At 31.9% G+C, this 24,228-nt stretch overlaps 1 protein-coding gene across 1 annotated transcript in view; it reads left to right on the forward strand.

The window, feature by feature from the left end:
* Positions 1–24,228, forward strand: part of NOVA1 (NOVA alternative splicing regulator 1) — a 159,063-nt gene that overhangs the window by 111,394 nt on the left and 23,441 nt on the right. The window contains 1 exon segment of the mRNA XM_074235401.1: positions 6,097–6,263. Within this exon segment, the coding sequence (XP_074091502.1) occupies positions 6,097–6,263 (167 nt within the window).

Genomic DNA, 24,228 nt, shown 5'->3' on the forward strand with positions numbered 1-24,228 from the left:
CCACCCCCTAGATAAAATACAGAGGTAAAAATAGGAGACTTAAAGTTGAAGAGGGCCTTTAGTAACCATCACTTTTTCTCTTTTGACTTTGGAAGTTTGGAGTGGAAGGACCTACATTTGAACTCTGTCTCTGTTCCTTGGATGAGGCACTTAAATTCTCTGGGATTCATTTTTTTCCCCCTCAGTTACAAAAAGGTGGTGGGAGAGAGCTTTGATGATCTTACATATCTCTTCTGTTTCTAAATATATATTCCTGGGATAATGAATAGAATGTGGTAATAATGAATGTAATTATATGTGTATAAAGTTATAAAATGATAATAAATATTTGAGTATAGAGTGTTTTATTAATAAAATAAAATAAAATAAAAGCATAAGGAGATTGTAAAAACGGGAATTTTTTTTCATCAGTTGTGAAAACACTGGTTTAGGATAAAGATTAGTCATTTAGCTGGTTGAGGATTAGTTGCTGATAAAACTTTGGTCTGTGTAGACAAAAGTGGAAACATTAGTGACTAGGGAAGCAAGTCATTGAACTTATCAGAAGATAATCTGTTTAACAGTTTTCTTTATTTCTAACCATAAATGGAACAAACAACAAAAGGAACTACACTAACTCCTAAATTTCAAGCTATAGGAACTAAGGGAGACGTGAATGAAGTAAAGTAAAGGTGTTTGCTTGATAGAATAGCTCCCGGGTTATTTTTTTTTATTCATGTACCTAAGAAAAGGCTAGGATAATTTCTTAAAAATGTTTCTTGGGGGTTGGCTAGGTGGCACAGTGGATAGAGCACTGATCCTGAAGTCAGGAGTACCTGAGTTCAAATCTAGCCTCAGACACTTAATAATTACCTAGCTGTGTGACCTTGGGCAAGCCACTTAACCCCATTGCCTTGCAAAAAAACAAACAAAAAATGTTTCTTGGGACCCCAGTTTAAATTTATCTCATGATTCATCAGGGATTATGACCCCACCTAGTATTCATATTAAGTTTTGTGAAACAAAGAAGATAGCAAAGATTTTTACTACTTGAATCTTATGTTGCTAAACTATATTTTAAAGATAAGTGTCTTGCCCAAGGCCACACAGCTAGATAATTATTAAGTGTCTGAGGCTGCATTTGAACTCAGGTACTCCTGACAACAGGCCCAGTGCTCTATCCACTGTGCCACCTAGCTGCCCCTACCCATATACTTTAAAAGAATAGAATTAATATGAAGAATGTATTTATTGATTTTTAAAATACTTTGATAACTTTTTAAACAGCAAATTTTTATCAAACAATTTTTGGATTTAAGTCCTGCATCTAACACATACTGTCTGTGGCACCCTAAGCAAGCCACTCATCTGCTGTCTACCCCAGGCTGCTCTCCTCAGTTATAAGCACTGGAATAGTCAAGCAATCAATCAGTATACCTTTAAATGCCTGCTAAGTGGGTGGGACTCTGCTTAACTCTTGGGATACAAAGGAAAGGTAAGACAATCCTTGCTATTTAAGAAGTTCACAATCCATTGGAATTAAAGATCTGCTTGCCCACCCCAATTAAATTGCACTTCTGTTTCCTGTATTTGAAAAAGCAATCCTATAACCATCTACATCTGCAATGTCTTATGTTCACTTTAAATAAGGTCTAGTCCATTAAAAATAGTCTATTAAAAATAAAAAATAATATTTTTGAATTTGCATAGTTCAAAATACAAATCATTTTATATTACAATACATATAAAGAGATTTTAGTCTCTCCTTGCCATTTTTTGTCATTTCTTAAAAAATAATTTTAAATTAAAGATTGCTTGTTACCTAAAAATGATAAAATAACTTGTTTACTCTAGACACTAATGGAATCTAAAAGCTTTTTAAATGGCCCCTTTTCCACCCCAAAAATCCCCCCAAGAAAATTCTCATCAATGCCAATGTTTAATGGTTCATTTTTGTTATACAAGTTGTCCATATACCTGGCAGTTTGCCTTTTATATAATTTATATTACTCTATACTGAGTGAAGACATTGGAATTCAGTGGAAGAATATGACGGCATCTCTTCTAAGAATTAAAGCAATTCCCAATAGTGGATATGCAATTTACTTTTTTTTCTCTTCATGGAAGTTTTAATAAAAGTTAGATCATTTAAACCTCAAAGAAAATGTGTTGTGATTGTGAACTATTTCCAAGGTGTCTCTCATACTCTGTGTGAAATTTATTTTTTCACAAGTGAATTTCTTCATGGTTCAGTGATTTTCACTTGCTTGCCACTGGTCTATACATAGTGAAAAATAGTAGAATCTGGTTTTATAATCTGAGAAGATTATGTATTGTATTAAATTGCAGTTGCTAAAACAACATAGATTTTAGATCTTTTTAGGGAGTCTATGCCAAGGTTGATGAAATTTTCTATTTAAGTATGAGTGGTTTCCTTTCCCTGTTTTGACAGTATATATCCCTACAAGTGCACTTCATGTTTGGCTCCAGAAGCATGAGTGTAACCTGATCTGTGTTTTGTGTTGTCTGCTGACCTAGAGAAGAACAGTTGTTGCCTTGATCAATCTCTATCCATTCTTGTCATTTAGTGGACAATTAATACATCCTTGTAAAGACTCCCTAGAGCATCCTTTTAGAATTGGATCATTTTACACAAGAACCATAAGAGTTAACATTGAGAAAGAAAAGGATGATAATAAAAACTGCTTAAGAGAAAGAAAAAAAATTACATTTAATCTCAAATTCACATTATATTGGACAATTTTCCACATACAATAATAAAAAGGAGTCATTGCTTTTTATTAAAAATGTTTTGTAAACGACCATGATGTAAAAATAGTTCATTTATATTTCTAATAACCTTGATTTGTACAATTTTTAAAATTAATGTAAATGAGCTATGAGCTGTCTCCAGGGGTATTCTACTACTTCTGATTCTTCTTTTCAACTTATAAGAGCAGAAACTTTCTAGAGAAGAAAAAGTGATATACTTTAGTCATGCATTAATTGTTAGGGAAATCCTTTATGTGATTTTTAAATTGTGTATGTATAATATATACACACACACACACACACACACACACACATTTTTTATAATTTCTGGTTTCAAATATATAATAAATATATAATTTATATGGACATTTTTAAGAGTTTCTTGGAATTTTTTTTAATATAAGAAATGAATAAGTGGCAAATAACCTTTGACCTAAACTAATAAAAATATGCATATAAATTGAGAAAAATGAAACCAATTTTAAATCTTTTAATTTTTTTGATTTTTTGTTAGATAGCTATATAGTATATACATAAGGTGTTTTATGTAGTATTATACTTATCAGACTACAATTAGTCTGGGAATATTAGAAATACTGGTCAGAAATTAGGGGTGTAACAGATTAAAATTTTAAACCCATACATAAAATCAGCCTCCTTACTATGATGAATAGCTTGTATATTTATACATTATATTTGCTGTTCTACAAAATGAATAGCATTATATAATAAAATATTCTTGTATTTACAAATATTTATGAATTTGGAGGTTATAAAATGTGGTTTTTAAATTTGTTTCATAGAGGCACGATAACATTTACATAAAATTAAATGTGAACTTTATCATGTACTGCATTTATATGTACACATCACAGACATGTAATGACATATACTTTATAGCATTAATAGTATGCATTCACTAATTTAGTCAGTGAGCTCTGTGTTTAATTGGCATCTTTGTAATTCCATAGTAAGCTATATATGTGTGTATCTGTCTTATGCTTACATTTAAATTGAATCACTATCTACATCATTTAGGCACTGACTCAACTTTCATTTTTCATTTCATTTCAGTTTCATTTTTATTTACCAAACTCTAGTATATATGACTGAAATGATTCTTTTCTTCTATGAAATGGCATTGACTCTTAAGAAGCAAAGGCTTTTAAAAAAGAAACTGAAAATTATCTTCAGAAGTTTGAAATATCAATCCATATAACTTACTTTCATTAAAACATGAATGAAAAAATTTAATAACAAAAAAATCACATTCAGAATTTTTTGTGGCTATCAAAAAATTCAAGAATTTTTTTGATTAACTTAACAACTATTTGAGTACCTTCTAAATACCTAGATTTGTGTAGTTAAGGAGGAAATAAGTTCCACAGTGAATGAGATAATAACTGTAATAGGAGTATATAATAAAATTAATAAAAATAAATATGCTGCAAATAGGTAATTGACATTCTAGGTAAAGAAATTCCTTCTATCAATCAATGCAAGTTAGCACCTTCTCTCAAGTATGACATCTTAGAGAATTGCAATGACTTATCTAGGGTCATATAGGTAATATGTATCAAAAGTGGGACTACTATATAAGTAAAAACTATAGCATACTGCTTCTTATGGTTTTAATATTGATCAAATTTAGTTATACATTGACTTTGTACAACAGTTAAATTATTCTATATACCTATTATTATTATTATTATTATTCTGTAAACCTAGTGAACAGATAAAATTGATCATGCATACAAAAGCTAATGTCATTTTTTTGCTGATCCCCCCCCCCCAAATTAATAGTAGTGACATTGAAAATTATTAACTGCATGGTACTAAAATGACTGAGTGTTTATACAGTAACTATTTGAATTTTGTGAAAAAGTAGAGTTTTGCTTAGGGACTTTTATTCAGAACTATTATAGTTGCTTAGGGACTTTTATTCAGAACTACTGTACTTGTTCTTTATCTAGAGTATAAGTACCTTTTCTCCTTGGTTAAGGTCTATGGCATCTCATTAAAAAGCCCCCCCCCATGTTTCTAGATCAGATCTATCAGTAGTAGAAAGTTTAGTATCTAAAATATTTAATATATAAAAATGTGTCTTCCATCTTTCTAGCGAATTTCATTAACTAATCATAACATATGTGCCTTATACTGCATTAATAAATTCCTTCCAAAACTGTATTTAAAATTTCCAATCCTAGTTGCCAAATTTTTTTCTTCTAATAGCAGCCTGGAAATTTTAGGGAAAATAATACCGTTGCTCAAATATTTTTGTGTTTGTTCATACCACTTTTAAAGTCCTAAACTCTACCAGGCAGAGTAAGCAATGGCCTATTCTAAACTGATAAGACTTCTAGTATGAATCTAGAGGAGAATTATTCAATGAAGATCCTAGCTAATGACAGAGAAACCGTCACTGATGGAAATTAATTAGCCTCTCCCCTTCATGTCAACAGGGGTAAGGGAATAATTTGCTAGATTCTTTTTCAACCCACTTACATGTTTACTACATCTGCTTCCTTGGAATTTGGAGAAAGATTTAAAGGGTCATGGTTGGAATTCAAAGACCTTCAGAGCATGGCTGGCTTCTCCCTTTCCTGGCTTCTTGTACCTTGCTTATCCCAATAATGTCTTCAGTTTGGTGATCGTACTCTCCTTGCTTTTCTGTGCACAAGACTTTCTTCCAGCTATCTATCTATCTCCTCTGATTGACCTCCCTTCTTGTAATTGTCTCACTACTTGATTTCCCTGGCTTCCTTCAAGACCCAACTAAAATTCCAGTTTTTACAAGAATCCTATTCTGATTCTCCTTTGATATTAAAGCCTTCCTTCTATTGATTATTTCCAGTGTGTCCCACATGTAACTTGTTTGTGACATAGTTGTTTGCATGTTGTTTGCCCTTATGAGGCTGAGAGCTCCCTGAGAGCAGGTCTTAATTTTGTTTGTTTTGGTTTTGATGTGGGTTTTATCTTAATATTTAGTATTTAGCACTTAGCATCTGGTAGACAATAAATTCTTGTTGACTAGCAAAGGGTTATATTATAAAACAACAATCTTGATGTTCTGAGTGACATCTACTTTTGACCAGGACATTAGTGAGTTACTTAAAGTATAGTTATTATTTTCAAGTGAGGAGGAAAGAAAGAATAAAATGAATGTAAAATAGACCTTGCCTGCATTGTGGCTCTCAAATGAACTACATGTAAATTAAAGTTATAAAAAAGGAATTATTCATATCCATCCAATTTATTTTTTGATGTTCTTAAATAAGTAAATACCTACCTGATTTTCAAAACATTACAAGAAAATTTTTCTGAATATTAATTTTTTCTCTACAGGCACTACAGAACGGGTGTGTTTGATCCAGGGAACAGTTGAAGCACTAAATGCAGTTCATGGCTTCATTGCTGAAAAAATTCGAGAAATGCCCCAAAATGTGGCCAAGACAGAACCAGTCAGTATTCTACAACCTCAGACCACAGTTAATCCAGACCGCATCAAACAAGTGAGTGTTTAGTTGGGAATTGAAAGAAAACCATTAGCATCATTCAGATGCATTTTAATCAAAAGGTTATCTGGTAAACAATTTAAAACATAAATGTTAAGTATGTTTTGTTTTGTTTTTTTGCTTAAAAAAAGTTCACCTACAACCTCTTTTGTTCTGCAGTTATACAATTGTTTGCTCCTCTCCTAAAGTACATAAACTACCATATCAAGGAGTAAACACATGGATTTTTTAACTTATAAACTGCCCATTGACACAGTCTAGTTAACTTGTAAGGTTTTCTATTCACTTAAAAATCCATGAATTTTTTTAAACAGTTATGGGGAAAAATGTCATGAAGAGTAGTATTAACACCTACAGATTTCCCTATACTCTTGTTAAAAATCACAATTGGATACAGTTTTATTTTTATTTTTAGCCTGTGAAATCCTAGTTTGCTAATTCAGTTATCATTTTCAACATTTATAATACTTACATAAGTATTATCAAGTTTGTATACATAACAAGTATTGTTTAGTTTTTTAATCAAGTATTTTGTCCTGTATTACCAAACAATTTATTGCATATAAGGCATTAAAACTCAGTGTTAATTTTTATGAGAGGAATTTTTTTGTAAACAAAAAGTTTAATTTGTCAATTTTTAAGATATTGAGGATGATTTATTTAACTTAGAAATCTTATATAGTTATATCTGTTAATATCTTGCCATAACTGTATTTAATTTCTAAATATGTTTAACATTGTATAATAGTAGTGAAGTATTGATCTATATTTCAGCCTTATTAGTTTAGCTGATTTTAAGTTGTGATCAACATAAAAATGCAATAGTATACCTTGGTGGAAAAGTCATTTTTACTTCATTGAATGGCCTAGATATTCAATTTATTCTTAAGATATTGTGTGTATGTATATAGGTATGTATGTGTGTTTAGACATACATACATATATAAATAACATATATAATAAGATAGCCATTTTTGACATTAAGTTAGTGTAATGCTTTACCAAACAATACTTATTAGATTTTTATTATTAAGCTTTTGAGTTCAAAATTATTTTAAAAAACCTATTGTGTTTATTAATATGAAAATTGGTGTGTGTAAATATAACTTATTACTTTAATATAAATGTGAAAAACTAATTTCCTAAGTATAGGATTTCATTAAATAATAATTCAAAATCTCTATTTTTGGAGAATATATAGTTGATTTTATAATACAATATATAGTTTTATATTAATTTTAATGTAAAGTTCTATTATCTATATGTTTATATAATTACCCAAAGTTCAGTTTCTATAAATTGATAAATGAATGTATTTGTGTGTTAATATTGGATTTTTTGCAAACTTGACAATAGTAAACTTTTTCTATTATCCTTTTTACCATTTTCTGCATAAGTTTAATTATGATGTATATTCAGAAATAATGAAAAACATCATTGGCATAAAATAATTTTGAAGATTAATAGCATTGAAATAAAACTATCAACTTGTTCAGTATAGTTAGCTAGAGATGTCATCAGAAGCTGTGTAGAAATTTGTAAGTAAAAACCAGCGCGGTCTTAGGACTTTCTGGAGTATCCCACAAATACAGAGGGTCAATGAAATTTCTATCCTAACACTCTTTTCTACACACACACACACATACCCTCCCCCCATCTCTTTCTTCCTCCCTCCCCTCCCCCACCCAGTGAAGATAGTGGTGGTGTTAGGGGGAAAAAATCTGAATTTTGAAAACAGTAAAATGTAGTTAATAGGTTAAAAAGACTGATTATTGGTAGTTTGTTCATGAAAAAATGTCAAGACTATCACTGCCTAAGTTTTTATAAATCTTCCATATGTATATTTGCATAAAATTTATAGAGAGTCTTATGTCCAGAGCCAGAAGCAAATTATGCCACCTAACAGTAAAGAAAGTTTGACATGTTCTTATTTGTGCTACAAACATTCTGCTAAATTAAAGTCAACTCTTTTTTTTAATGCAGATTTAAATATTTCAAACCTTAAAGAGAAAGGCTACATCTAACAAATATTTGTAAGGATTAACTAATACCTCAAACTAAAAACTTAGGTAAGATATGACACCAAAGGACAGCTAGGTGACACAATGGATAGAACACTAACCCTGGGGTTAGGAGGGCCTGAGTTCAAATTTGTCCTCAGACACTTTACATTTTCTATCTACGTGACCTTGGATAAGTCACTCAATCCCTTTGCCTCACAAAAAAAAAGAAGAAAGAAAGAAATAAAAAGATAGATACAACACTAATTCAGAGCAGTTACCTAAATTTTCTTTTTGACTAGTTGTATTATAGTTATAACTATATAGTATAGACTATATAATATAGAAATTATGAGATTACATTTAAGTTCTATAAAATATTTAGAGAAAACTATAGCATTATAATATAAGTAGGAAGAAAAGGTTTCTTAGTACCATTTGTCAAGTTTTGAATTGCTCAGACAATTCAAAATAATAATTTATCCATGAGAAATGAAACCTTAACATTTGAAATTGACACATTTGAAATTAATTTTACCCTTAAACCTGTTTTCCTGAAAAAGAAGTAACAACACAACAAAAGAATGGTCAAAAAATAAGGAAGGGGGCTGGATAATTTATCAGTTTTGTAAGAGACAGCGTGATACAGTGGGAAAAAGAACTAAATTGGCTCTAAAACCAACCTTATGATTTGGGGTAGGCCATGACAACTACAGCTTAACCTTTCTGTACCTCAGATTCTTCATTCATGAGGGAATTGGACTAGATGATCTTTTAGGCTCCTCTAAGCGTTCATGTTATATAATTCTGAAGTGAATTCTATGTGTACAAATATCTAGACTTTCAAAGTGATAGCATATTAAAATATATATATGTAGATATATTTTCAAGTTTTCTGTTGATACCATTAACTATTCTCTAAACATCAATTCATTTATATAAATTTAAATTAGTATACAATTTGAAGGAATGTTAATTCACAAATTTATTTGTTGATTCATAACTTTAAAAAGAAAATGTTGCTTAAATTTTAAACAGTATATATATATAAATTATATATTTTATAGTTAAGATAGATCTGTTTAAAAACCTTTTGTTAGAAAAGTTCTGTTACTTTGTTAAAATCTAACATTCTTAGGAATTAATCACTCAGCTTTTTTCTTGTTTGGTTTGGGCTAAAAATTTACATGCTCAGATCTGACTTTTTTAAAGCATTTATCTAAAATTTTTAGATAATGATTTTTGTTTTTCTACTGGGTCTAGTGAGATATATTAAATAAAATAGGAAGCAAATGCTTTAAAATGCTGAAGTTAGGGGCAGCCAGGTGGCATAGTAGATAGAATGCTGGCCCTTGAGTCAGGAGGACATGAGCTCAAATGTGGCCTCAGAAACTTAATAATTGTCTGGTTGTGAGACCTTGGGTAAGTCACTTAACCCCATTGCTTAAATAAAGTTTTTAAAAAATAAAATAAAATGCTGAAGATAAAAGTTTCCTTAAAGTTTTTCATAATTAACAGCTGCTTCCATAATGCAATTTTGAATGTTAGTTTATGAAGACATGACTTGCCTTCATTTTTTTCCCCAAAATAATAGTTTGCTTCTAATAGACACAGGCAATTTGGCCTTTAGCAAATTTTTGGACTTTTTAAAAAATAACTTTATCCTTAAAATCTCTATCATACATTTTTGCATATTGTTTAATATGTTGTCTTATTGTCATATAATTAGAAACTCAGTTTAAATTCACCAAATAGGGTCTACTTCTTTTAATACTATTCATATTGGCATTATCATCTCTCATACAAGTCCTAATTTCTTAAGTCAAACAGACAGTTTATGCAAATCTTTGAGCACAGTGATGTGTGGAGTCTTTAGTATAGAAGCAATTTGTCCCCCTTCTGAACACAGTCTCTGTGAAGTCCTTAATCCTGATCAGCATTTATTAGGAAAGGTGTAAAAGTATCGACATTTTTATTCTTTTCTGATTTAAAAAAATGTCAAATTAAAATGTCAGACTTTTTGTTCAGTTATCACAAAGCATCTGATTTAATTCCAGCTAACCCAGACAGAATTATATTATACATAGGTTCTGGAAAAAATATTCTTTACAAAATTCACATTATTATAATACAAAATAGAATATTATGGATGAGTTTTCAATTTTAATTTTTAAGATTTATTTCCTTTTACCTTAGAAGACAACATGACAGAGATTACATTAGAAAGATCGTTTCTTACATCAGGAAGACTGGATTTTAGGTTTCTTCTCTGAAATATATAGCTTTTATGACCCTAGCAAAGATACTTAACCTCTCCATGTCATAGTATGTGTTGCAGAGCACAGAGGGAATTCCTCACTGATATTTCTGTATGCTAATGAAATCATATTCCACAAAAAGAAAGAAATCAACAGTAACTTACTAAGCACATAAAACTGTATTAGGTGTCTAGGAAGAGTGCATGAAGTACATGCCTTGATTATCTTCCATGTGCTTTTTTTGCTTGAGACAAGAAACTGTTGAAATAAAATTTTAGCAAGGCAGTATTTTTAAGTTACTAAATGAGTAGTACCAACAGTAAGTTCTAAAGCAGATAAAATAGGGGGGAAAAACCAAATGGGTATGTTATCTGGGAAGTTTTTGTGGATTTGGAGTAGACTTCACAAGATAAGTAGGAATTGGATAGATGGAAGGAACAGACTAATCCAACATTCTATGAAAAAAAAGGTTAGGAATGCATCATAGAATGCTATGCTGAAAGTTAACTTAAAAGATCATCTAATCTAATTCACTGATTTTATAGATTGGAAAATTAAAACTCTAAAAGTTAAATGATTTGCCAGCTGATCTGTGACAGAGACAGAATTCAAATAGACTTATAAGAAAAATACATAGGTTCCAAAACGTAATAGACACTTAGAGATCATCTAATCTAGCCCCTCATTTTGCATTTGAGAAAATGGACCCCCAAAGGATCCCCAAGGGTGATAAAATAATTGACCCAAAATAATAAATGGCCAAAGTCTCAGAATCAGCACTTGAATCAAAATCCAATAAAATCAAATATACTGTTCTTATCGCATTTGATAGTCAATGAGAAAAAATCACCTATTTTGTAATGGAGGATATATTGTGGAAAAGATAAAGTGAAATCATGAACAGAAACTTTAATGTGAAGGTAAAGAGTTTGACCTGTGAACCAAAACTACTCTCTTAAGTTGTGATTGACCTTTTGAAGGGAGCACTCAATAGGCAATGAAAAGCCATGGTGAAAGTGCTTTAAAAGGCAGATTGAAGCAATGTTTGCTTTTGATCACAGTTGGAAATGAAATGGATAAAAAATATAAAGTGGGACCTGGGTCATACATAGCTAGTCCCCTCTTCTACAGGAAGAGCAGCCATATCAGAAGAGTGATAAGATTCAGTTTTTAGACCAGCAAATGGATATGCTACTAAAGGTTCTAAACTACGTCTATGTTTTCATTTTCATTATAAATGAAACTTTCAAATCATTTTAAAAGTTGCAGATAAATATAAGAACATGTACCTAAAGGCGTGATAATTCTGCCATGCAATAATTTCAGCTTATGTATCAACATCTATCCCAGAGAATAAAAAGATAAAAATGTTCTATAAAGAATTTGGTAAATTTATCCCAAATTAAGTCTCTATTTACTTTGAAAACTAGTGATTTAATTTAGAGAGCAAGACAATAATTTAGGGGAAGACAATAAAAAGTATTTTGAAAGTTTTAGTTAATTAATAAGAATGATCCTAAGACTTGTGGACTACTCGGGTTTCTCGTGCTTTTATTTCATGAATATATTCCTCATGAGAGTAATTGAAAGTCATTGAATATGAAGAAAATTTAATATTTAAAAATATAGGAGGAAATTGACTTTCCTAAGAGGAAAAATTGGTTATTGCTGTGAAAATTATTAGAAATCAGCTTTTTGTGTACAGATTATCAGTTGTTAAATCTTAACAGTTGCCAATGATGAAGCAAAGATCAGAATAAATGCTTATTTAGAATGTAACTTCATTTGCAAGTGAGAAGATGGACAACTATGAGCAGAATAACACATAGAATAACTCAGAAAAGCACTTAAGGTAAAATGCACCATATCATCCTGAGAGCATTTGTACATGAATCTGAAAGAAGATAACAAAAAACAGGATATTCTGCTTTTGTTTTTTATGATAATTTCACTTTAGTAGCACTAATAGTGAAAATATCATATTGGTACTATAGCCTCTCAATACCTAATTACAGAACGGTGGCATCTATAAGATGAAATTAATAGTTGCTAAACTTGATAAAATACCTATGAAAGAAATTTATCCTGGAGGCAACATAATTTTAATGATATTAAGGAATAATCAGTGAGAGTTTTTAATCCCAGGCTTCTAGAGTAGTCATGGAAATTTCTGAACCATAGTCTACTACAGGAGTAGAAGATTTACACATGGCCCTGAACCTGGAGAATAAATAAGGAAATGAGACATGGTACAGAGGAACAAAACTTGGATTTTACTCGCTGTTACTGTTGTGAGTTATTCGGATTTTGTGAGTTATTCAGATTTTGTTTCCTTCCAGGAGGAGTCTAATTCCCTAGGGGTATGCCATAAGGCCAGAGACTTTTATAGGTCTCTATGTTGCAGGTGAGACTCATCAGAAAGGGATGGAAAATTATGTCAACTGTTTATGGGCTACTGTGAGTCTTTTATGGTTTGTTTGGGTTGGTGGAGAGCATTTTCTCTGTATTGAAATAAAATCTGCCCTATATTTCATTGATGGAGATGGGTGCAAGAGATGCTCAGAAATTGATTTTTGAGATACCTCAAAGAAGAAAAGATTCTACAAAAAAGAAAAGATTTTTATTACCAGAAAATGGGACCAAGCAGATTTAACAACTACCAACCTAAATGTATAATTTGTGTTCACTAAAAAATCTTCATGAAAAGGGTTTGCATCAAAAGGTGTACTTAATGAACATATGAACAGTCTGACTTTCACAGTTTTTTTTCCCTACAGCAGACCATATCATCACAGTCACACAGTTGACAAATGTAATGAATATGAGATCATAGCATATCTTGCTTGTCAGTTTTAAAAAGTTGGTAAAACACAGCCCTAAAAACTTTTATAATTTACTATAAGATGCCTCCCCTTCTTATTAAGTTGATGCCTCCCCTTCTTGTTAAGTTGAGGTTTTGTGATACACATGTCTGTGGAAATAACTTTTTCAGTGATCCTCTGAATCTCAAAATTAAGTGAAGAACAAATTATTGATATAGAAGTTCATCAACATATTTGCCAGCTTTGTAAAGGTTATTTATTCTTTTCAACATCCAAATAGAGGAGAATTCATTCCTTGTGCTTTTAATTCAAGGAAAATACTGTACTTGATTGAAACCAGTCTTGCAACCTTAATAATATTTTCTCAAAGACATAGGAATTCTAAGTATCCACAGAGAAAAGACCAGAAATACAACAAATCTATAAATGTTTTTCAACATACGGTTTGAGTGTTAACCCCTTTGAACTGATCTCTTCATATATTTGAGGATGTGTGTGTACAATACATACACATGAGCATACATATATGCATACATTTATAATAAATATTTATATATGTACATACATATATAATGTATTTTTGTGTGTATATATATATATAAAACTTGGAAAGACTCTGCAAATGATTAGCAATCTAGGTCAAGAATTAAATAGAAGGGATTAGATCATAATTTGACCCAAAATTGCTCTCTGTCAAAAAAAGTCCATATTTTTAAACCTGAATTTTCTGTCAGTAGTGCTATTATTCTTCAAATCATAAAATCCCATAATGTCAAAATAATTACAACTGGTGGCCTAAAAGACAACATAGTGAAAACGATGGCATTGTTGGAAAAAGAACATATATAAGCAAATTGGTGAAATAATCATGTTTTGATAATGAGTAATAGACTGGTAATCTGAGTTTTGCATTTTTAATCTAAAAAATATTTAAAAGACCCAGAAAAAGCCCTCTTCAGTTTGAATAGATTATTATTATTTGTTGTTTTTCTAAAATAAACATAATTACATAATTTAAAAATGTGACTAGAATATTTTCTATATCAATGGAAAGAGTGTCTCCATTGATGACATCATAAATCTATGGAAAATCTTAAACTAGTGGTAAAGAAGAAGATTATAGAAATTGTTTTATCATGTTAAGCCTATATACAAGCAGAAACCCTTCCTATGATATCTGCAGCAAAGTCTCCTCCAAGAGCAATAGAAAACCCTATTTCTCCTGAAACAGGTTGTTACATTTTTAGACATCTTTAATTGTTAGCAAGTTTTTCCTGTTGTTATAAGCCATAGCATTTCTTTTAGGAATTTTGAGCAGTTGTTCCCAGTTATGTTTTAAGTGCTCAAGTAAAACAAAGTCTGATTCCTCTTGTATATGACAGCCTTTTAAAACAGATAGAATGCATATTCATATCCCCAGGTGTATTTGTTTTTTCCTCAGTATTTGCAACTGATCTTTACATGAGATCTAACTAGCTGCCTCCGGATTATGTCTTATGACCTCCCCAGCAACCCCTATATTAGCCAAGAATTCAGTCTTTATTCTTGGGCTCTTTAGAGACCATCCCTGAACCAAATCTACCTTCCAATCCTACCTTCTGTTCCCTGATCATATTTCCCAGACTATATGAATATTTGTGCCTCCCTAATGTGAGATAGGCATTGGGTGGTTTAATAAGATAAGAAATACCATCACAACTCATACCATCACCCCTGTGAGATTAGCTCTAGAAAAGAGCCTTGAACAGTCTAATCACCTTCCTCCTTTAGTGGACCTCTTTCCCGCCATAGATTCTCAACTTGTTTACATTCTTCAATGTTTAGCATACCCCATCATGGTGATTCTAAATAAATAAATAAAGTATGTACTTTCCCCAACCCCAAGTACTTATTCCCTTAATCCCATTCTCCTTAACCGTATCCCACTAATGATCCCCAGATCTACCTTCCCCTTCTACTATGATCTGCTCGGAATGCCTAATGGTTAATAAACTTGCTTTCATTTTAAATCTTTTTCTTTCTCATTCCATCTTCTGGAATTCACTGAGGCTGGGTTATCTCCTGATGACTCTATTCCTGACTCACTTTTCCAATACTGGTTATACTTCATCATACTCTTTGTCTCAATAGTCATTAAGGAGCTGGAATACTTCTTGTTCCTCATTACCCCTTACAGAATCAATCTCTCTCTCTCTCTCTCTCTCTCTCTCTCTCTCTCTCTCTCTCTCTCTCTCTCTCTCTCTCTCTCCCCTACCATCTGTCAATAACCTCCTTACTTTGAGGTCTACGTTATTCAAAGTTATGCCTAGTATAGAGTCTGATGGCCATTATCTGTAAATCACTGGAACATTCTTCTTTCCTCAATAATTTCAGTGCCTGGCTCACAGTCTTTCAACCACAATTCCTGATATCACAAGAGATTTCTGCCTACATTTTGGTGCTCCCTCAAATACTCTAACCTGCCAGTTCTTCATTCTACTTAATTCTCATGATCTACTCCAAGTCACCTTAGCCATACAAAAGATGCCTTGATCATATCTTGATCATCCTTGATCATATCATTCCCATGTTCATGAACTCCAAAATTCTTGTTTGATCATAATTTTTTATGATCTTTACCTAATCTTTCAAATTATTCTTCATTTTCACCATGACCTTCAATTCCTATACCCCTCAGTTCTTACCTAGACCATAATGCCTATACTGACTACACTCTCCTCCTTTCCCTGTCTTATGAACTAGATCCAGTTTACACCATTATGAACACAAATATTTTCATCCCTTAAACAAAAAAATCATTGACTGAGTCTATTAGAAATTTATGTTATATTATCTCAACTAGCTTTTCCTTATAGCAAGGTAATTCTTTTATTCCTCCATAATTAATTTTCTAATGAAGCAAAATGGCTGACCCTAACATTGTCATCTCTCTTCAAACCTCCCTCCATCCACCTTTTTTAACTGAGGACCTTACCTCATGCTGAGAACATTTGTTGATACTTCTGTTTCTTTTCCTCATCTCACGTCTCTGTCCCCACTCCTCATATCACATCACATTCCCTTAACTTCTGTTTCACATAAAAAATGACCCTTTTTCCTGCCAAGGGAAATCTTTCAAGATGTACCTTTGATATTATCCATCTCCATCTTTAGTAGAATGTCCCCTCTATCATCTTCTCTCTAATTTTTTTTAATTAGGGTTTTTTTCCCCCCGCAAGGCAATGGGGTTAAGTGGCTTATCCAAGGCCACACAGGTAATTATTAAGTGTCTGAGGCTAGATTTGAACTCAGGTACTCCTGACTCCAGGGCCAGTGCTCTATCCACTGTACCACCTAACCACCCCCTCTCTAATTTTCAAACTCTTATCTACTAGTCTTTCCTTGCTACCTACAAACATGCACCTATTCTTAAAACTCACATGATTCAACTGGTCTCACTAGTAATAATCCTATATTTGTGTTTAAAATCCTTTAAAAAGCCATCATAGGTGCCCCCCAGTTCCTCTATTCTCACTCACTTCTCATGGAATTTCTAACTTCTAACCTTCTTATTCAATTAAAACTACTCTCTCCAAAGTTACCAATGATCTAATTGTGAAATCAATCTTCATCCTTTTTTTGGGGGGGGGGTGTTAGGTTTTTGCAAGGCAAATGGGGTTAAGTGGCTTGCCCAAGGCCACACAGCTAGGTAATTATTAAGTGTCTGAGGCCGGATTTGAACTCAGGTACTCCTGACTCCAGGCCCAGTGCTCTATCCACTGCACTACCTAGCCACCCCCATCCTTCTTGACTATGCAACTTTTGACAGTGTCACTCATTCCCTCCCACATATTCAAGCCTCTCTAGGTTTTCAAAATAGTGTTTTCTCCTGATTCTCCTCCTTGCCTTTTATTTTGATGCTTTATCCAGGTCATGCTTACTAAGCTTTGAGCTGGACCTCTTTACTTCTTCCTCTCTACTAACTCAGTTGGTGATATCATCTTTTCCTGAGGGTTCAGTAATGGTTTCTATGCTGGTGATTTCCACACCTATATATCCAACCCTAGTTACTCTGACCTCCAGTTCCCACAGCACCAACTGCCTCTTAGTCATCTCAAACTGCATGTCTTAGAGGCATCACTAACTTAATGTGTCCAAAACAGAATGCTTTATCTTTCACTTCAAATCCATTATTCTTCCCTTAACTATTATTGTTGAGGGGTCACTGTCCTTGTTACTCAGGCTCTCTGGCTTTCTTCTTGGAGTCATCTGTAACTCTTCTCCCTTGCACCCATTCCTCATATGTAGTTTGTTGCCAGATTTTGTTATTTCTGCTTTCACATCTTTGATATATAATGCCTTTTCTCATCTAATACTGCCACCATCTAGTGCTGTATCACATCATCTCATACCTGAATTGTTGAAATAATCTCCTAGTTAGTCTCCCCGCTTCAAGTCTCTTCTTGCTCTAGTTCTACTCAAAAATGGTTTTCCTACAGTGCAGGTCCGACTATGTCATTCTATTGTATATCTAATCCTATTCATTAAAACTCCACCAATTCCCTCTTACCTCATAGATCAAATATCAAATACTCTGTTGGACATTGAAAACTCTTTACAACCTGGTTCCTTCCTACATTTCCAGGCTTCTGACACCTCACACACTTTTGTCTATTTTACATTCCATCCATATTGTTCTACTTGCTGTTTTTTACATACTACTCCATGCCTTTTCACTGAATGTCCCCCATACCTGGAATGCATACCTTCCTCACTTCTGTCTTCCCTTACTTCTTTTAATGCATCTCAATCCCATGTTCTGCCAATACAATCTAAGATTACATTTAGCAGATATTATCATTGAGGTTATAGATCATAGTTTGAAAGCTAGAAGGGATGAATTCATACAATGAAACTTCCCTTTTTTTACATATGAGTCAACTCATCTTAGAAAGTTAATGTGACGATCCAAGACAGATTATATCCATACAGATTATAAGTGGCAAAGGCAGAATTCAAACTCAAATCTAAGTTTACCTCTGTATTTTACCAGTTTGACTAGGACAGTGCAAATGGACTCAGAATTAAGCAAGAAGAACATGAGCCGAATTGAATTTGAAAATTGCAGCATTTCTTTAATGATCCCAAACTCCCCCCACCTCCCCAAATAGGTCTAATATCTTTTTCAGTTCCAGTATCTGTTTTAATGACCTTGAGTCATGGAACTCTGAAACCTCTGAAGAATTAAAAATAAAAATTCAGCCTTTGATGGCAATGTAGAAACATATTTCTGGTAGAAGTGAGAGGCAACATATAACCCCCCCCCCCCAAAAAAAAGTGGAATAAAGCAAACCATGAAGGAAATGAAGGAAATATATCATAAAAAGAAAAGAGGCTACTCATATAGCAAGCAAATGGGATAACTGATGGGGAACCTTTGTATTTCACTGATTTCATGATGTCAGGAGAAATTGAAAAAGGCCTCCAATGTGTTTCCTGTACCTCCTGTGGCAAACACATGGGAAGACTTGGAAGAAGAGTCTCACAAGTTGGGAGACATGGATGGAGAGAACACCTATATTCATAAACGCATTGCCTAACACTTTAAAAAGACTTACATATTTTTTGATAGATTGAGTGATCACAGATACATTTAAATATTTAATTAAAATCATAATTATACTGTAAATGGAAAATTATGTAGAAATAGTGTGAATGAATGGCACTATCAGAAAATTATGACTGAGAAAAAAGATGGACCAGTCATGTAGTAGGAATGAGAACCATATATTTTATTAATATCAACATAAAAGTCTAAGATATATGAGGTAGAGCCCTACCCCATCCCCCCAATATTGCACATGGTGAGTTTAGAGGAAATATGAATAATAATCACCAATAAGATGGTTTAGGATCAGCATCACTAGAGGAAATATTATTGAGGAGTTCAAAGAGACATGAAAGTATAATGTTAATATTTTGGCTGCCCTGTTTCATTATTAACTTATTTGAGGTTTCTGGTCACTAAAAAACCCCACATCTTTTTAACAACCATTTGAGACATTCACCTTCATCTTATTCCTTTGCAATTCATTTTGAGTTCAAGTATCTGACTTTGTGTTTATCCTTATTAAATATAATCTTCTTAAGATTGTCCCTTATAGCATATTCAGATGTGCCTTCTAACATATTAACTTTCTGCCAATCTCAAGATAGTGTATATTATTTACAATTTGATAAGAATGTCATCTAACTTCATTCTAGTCAATGATAGCAAATGTTCAATAGGATAGAAACTAAGATAAACTTTTTTGACATAGTAAAGTTCCATGAAAGATTTCTTTCAGATTGACATTGTCACAGTAATGACTGCTGTGTCGGTCAGCTCTTCCAGTTAGTTTTCAATCTAGCTGACATTTTTGCCCAGCCAAGATCTTTACATGCTTATTCAAAATGATGTTGTTAAAGACATTGTCAAGTTTAGATGTGCTAATCTTTAAAGGAAATGAGTTTATAATGACTTTTTCTTTAAAATCCATATTGGTTCCTAATCATTAATTCCCAAAATCTCATATCAACCTTTTTTAATATGTTCTAAATTTTTGCCAAGCTTCTTGACCTTTTTGAAGAATGTACTATCAAGTACAGACTAGATTAGAGGAGACAGAAACTAAGGTTTAAATTCAGGCATGAAGTGTGATCATCACTTCAATTTAAAGTTATAACAGTAACTTTAGATATAGAGGATAAAAGAAAAGGAATTAGTCAAAGTTAGTTCTAATTCAGTCATGAAGTCCTGTCAGTTTCCCTTTGAAATATCCATTTTGACCTCTTCATTGCCACTTGAAGTTGAGTCATGGCAGTGAAAATGAAGAAGGGTCTGAAAAGCCTTTCAAAAGGGAAAATGACTAACCTAGAACCATCTTTAACCACTTATTTTCTTTTATGTTTTTTACATCCAAATTTTTAGTTTAGGTGAATAAATGACATTCAAAAAGGTAGTTAAAGTATAGTTGGTAATGATAAATCATGGTTTCAGTTTTGGTTGAAATTATATTCAAGTTAAGTCCATTCAGGTAGAGTTATTCAGTTCAATTGGAGATGCAGATGTGAAAGTTTGGAATTGACAATTTAAATTTGAGAATAATCTGGGTATTAGTTATGATTGAAACCATATTAATAGATTGGTTAATCAAGGAAAAGTCTATGGATGGGGAAGAAAAGATGAGAGAAAACTTATGAATCCTGGAAAATATATAATATATGGAAGAAAGAAAGAAACAAGTGATTAAGGAACTAAGAGAAAACCTAAATAAAAATAGTGTTATGGTGGTGAGGAAAAGATTGTTTTAAATAAGGGGTGGTAAAGAGTAAAAAGCCTATAAAAAATCAAGGAGAAAGAGATTTGAGGAGGAAAAATAAAGTATTATTAAGAAGGAGATTATTGGAGACTGTTAAGAAGGTTGTTTAGATTCCTAGGAATGGAAGCCAGACTTGAGGGAGTTATTGAAGTTCTGGGTAATGAAGAAATGAGACATTATTATTGTCTATTCATATAAATATTTTGAAATTGAAAGAAGTAATAAAGGAGGGATCAATCATAGGCATAAGGGAAGAATTTTTTGTTGATCCTTAAGAAGAAAGAAATCTGTGTTTGTAGACAGAATGAACATTGGAAAGATATTTTTAATATACAGATGATGGAAAGAATAATGAATAGGTTCCAAGGCACAGATTATCTTTAATTTTGGGATTTGGCCCCAAAATGAGAATGAATGTTTGTAGAGATAGAAATATAAGATGATGAGATTCGAAGGTGAAGGAGATCATATAGAGATACTCATCAATTCATTAAAGTAATAAGCTAGGTCATCTTTTAGAAGTGACAGAGAGGAGATAAGATAGGGAAATTTGAAGAAAGTGGAAAAGATATGAAATAGTCATTGTATCTAGTGCAATAAGAAATCTCAAAAGCTGAATAAAAGGATTTCCAAGCAGCAGTGAATGTCCATTTAAGTGGAAGTAGAAGTGGAAGTAAATTTGTAGTGGAACAAGTCATTGTGGCTTGTTAAAAACATTTCCAATTTTAGTTATACTTTATTGGTTAGCTAAAAACTGAAATATAAGGAATTTGAAAAACTAGAGCTTCTATATGTGGGATATAACATTTACTCTTTTAAGCATTTATTTTCTAGAGAAATGGGATCCAACCTTTTAGCTCTTCTGGGCCACATCACTGAATAAAAACTTGTCAAGGACCACAAATAGAATTTAATATTTCTGATTAGAGTGTAACCTATATTACCAATGAAAATAATAATGAAATGTAATAATGCCACATCATTGGGCTTTTGAGGGCCATATACAGTCTGCAGGCCACAAGTTGGACACACTTGTTTTAGAGAGATCTATATTCCCATTTAATTTAAGAAGCCAGTGCCAGGCAGATTTAGAATTCAAATTTGCTGTTTAATGCATTACAATTGTCTCTAACCATCTGTAGGTACTCTGTGCTATACCTATTCTTATGGGAGAGCTACAGTCATAGGAAACCTGAGAGGTTCTTAATAAGAATTTATTTGATAATTTCTAATCACTTTTTAATTCTCTTTTCTAGAACATTAATACTTTCAAAATTTGAGAGCTTACTTATTGTAAAATTCTTTTAAAATTTTTTAAAAATTTCTTTCCCTGTTCAGTAATTAGAATCACTAAAGTTCTTCAAACTTTATATAATAGGAAATTTAGCCTTTCAAGAGAGTCTGAAGCATAAATCTTCAGTAATCATTCAAGTTATGCAGATAAGTATATTAAGCTTATTTATTTGAGTGGATAAAAATAAATAGGTCTAAAAATAAATGTACCCTTCCCCATTCACTGTTTTTAAACTATAAAAATGTTATCCTTTAACAAATGTGAACCTAATAAAAGGTTGGGAGAACATACATGAAATGTCTCTTGACTTGATCATTTATATGATATGTGCCACATTTTTATGAAATATTTTGTGTGACCTCAATGATATTTAACTTATAGCTACCAAATCTAAATTCATACTGTACAAATTTAACTGTTTACCTGTAAAAATTATTTTTAAATGGTCCGTCATTCCTGCTGCTATTTTAGGAGGCATTTTATAATTTTTCTGTATAGCTTTTCAGTAGGGAAGGGAACAATGACATCTGTCATTTCTTGTTTGTAATTATAAGGTACATATTAAAGCAAGTGTGTGTGTGTGTGTGTGTGTGTGTGTGTGTGTGTGTGTGTGTGTACATATATACACATCTATACATATCTGTGTATAAAGAAAAAATTTTGTTTAAAGGATTTTTCTGTGAAATTATTGAATTCAGAATGTTTCCATCTCTTCTCATTTTTTAAGGGAATTGCAAAATATTGACACATTGTTTTCATATCTTGAATATCTGAGTATTAGGAAACTTAAGTGCCTATGAAAACAATAAAAGTCATTAGTTTTTTAATTAACTAGGCAACTGTGGTATTTCTTTTTGCTTTGTAGACAAAATATAATTTTCATTAATATATTCATAACTAACTGAGTTCATGTTATATAAAGTATAGGGTTTTTAAATTTTTTTATTTAATGATGTTGCACTATTAGCTTAAAAAGGGGAAATTTTCTACTAAGTTAATTGATACCTCCTATAGTATGAAGAAAATGTGAAAATCCATACCTTCTTAAAATAAATTCAAGAAGCTTTTATTAAGCACCTGTCAGGAAGTTTGTAAGATAGACTATATAGAGTATATAGAGACAAAAATGAAAAATGATACTCAGTTGTTAAGGATCTTTCATTATATTGAGAGTTACATTAAATGAAGAATTAATGAGTACAGTAAATTCAAACCATATTATAGATCTAAGTGAAACAATTCTGTTTGCCCCCTAAGCATGCAGTATAAGTTGTAATTTCATAACAAAACAAAAACCTAGATTAACTTGAGTGCACTTAGGGTTAACTGAATTTTCTTTGTAACTGAGGAAAAATATCATTTTTAAAAAATTTTAACCCTCAGTTAAAATTTAACTCCTCCTGAAAACCTTTCCAGGATTAGCCCACTTTCTTGCATTAGTTAATATGGCATGATACATATAATTTAAACTTTCTTCATTTGGGACATTGCAATGCCATAAGGACATTTTCTCAGCATTAGTTTTCTTTGTTAAACATCTGTTTAATTAAAGGTTCTGGCAAGCTATATTCTACTTCAAGGTTTTATTTTATTACCCAGTTTTTGCTCCTAGTTCTAACTAATTAGCAACTTTGGTCCTGTTAAGTTAATAGCAATCATTAAATGACCTTTCAAGTTTGGTTGTAAATTTGAATTGAAAATTAGATTATGGTTTAGTTCTTGTTCATTTAGCATTCAAGTTCTAGTGTTATTTGGTACTGATAAATAAAACACAAGGCAATTAAATTAACAAAGGCATTTTGGGGATATGTTTGGGAATAAGTTGCTACAAAAAATGATCTATACACAATTTTTTCAGCGAGAAAAACTTGGAAAAAAGTAATGATTAAAGTATTCATTTAGGGATAATGAAGTTCTGATAATGATAGCTATAGCTATAAGTAAATTTCTAGATAATCATTTGTCTAAACAAAAGCTAAAATTGCTATTGGGAGAGAGAAAAGAGACAAAGGAAGGAGATACTATGAGAACAGAGCTACAGCAACTATCCTATATAACTTTTCCCATCTAAATTATATCTTCCAATTAAGATGTCTTTCAATTTATCAGTGACCAGTTATTCATAATGGAATATTCTTTCTTCCAACTTTGTGGACAAGCCATAATTCAATTTGATTTTTTTGCTCAGACTGACCTTTTGCTCAGTCTGAGCTAAAAAGGATCATCATCAACTCTTGAATCTCTTACA

The sequence above is a fragment of the Macrotis lagotis genome, chromosome 4 (genome assembly GCF_037893015.1).
Source record: "Macrotis lagotis isolate mMagLag1 chromosome 4, bilby.v1.9.chrom.fasta, whole genome shotgun sequence".
NCBI lineage: Eukaryota > Metazoa > Chordata > Mammalia > Peramelemorphia > Peramelidae > Macrotis > Macrotis lagotis.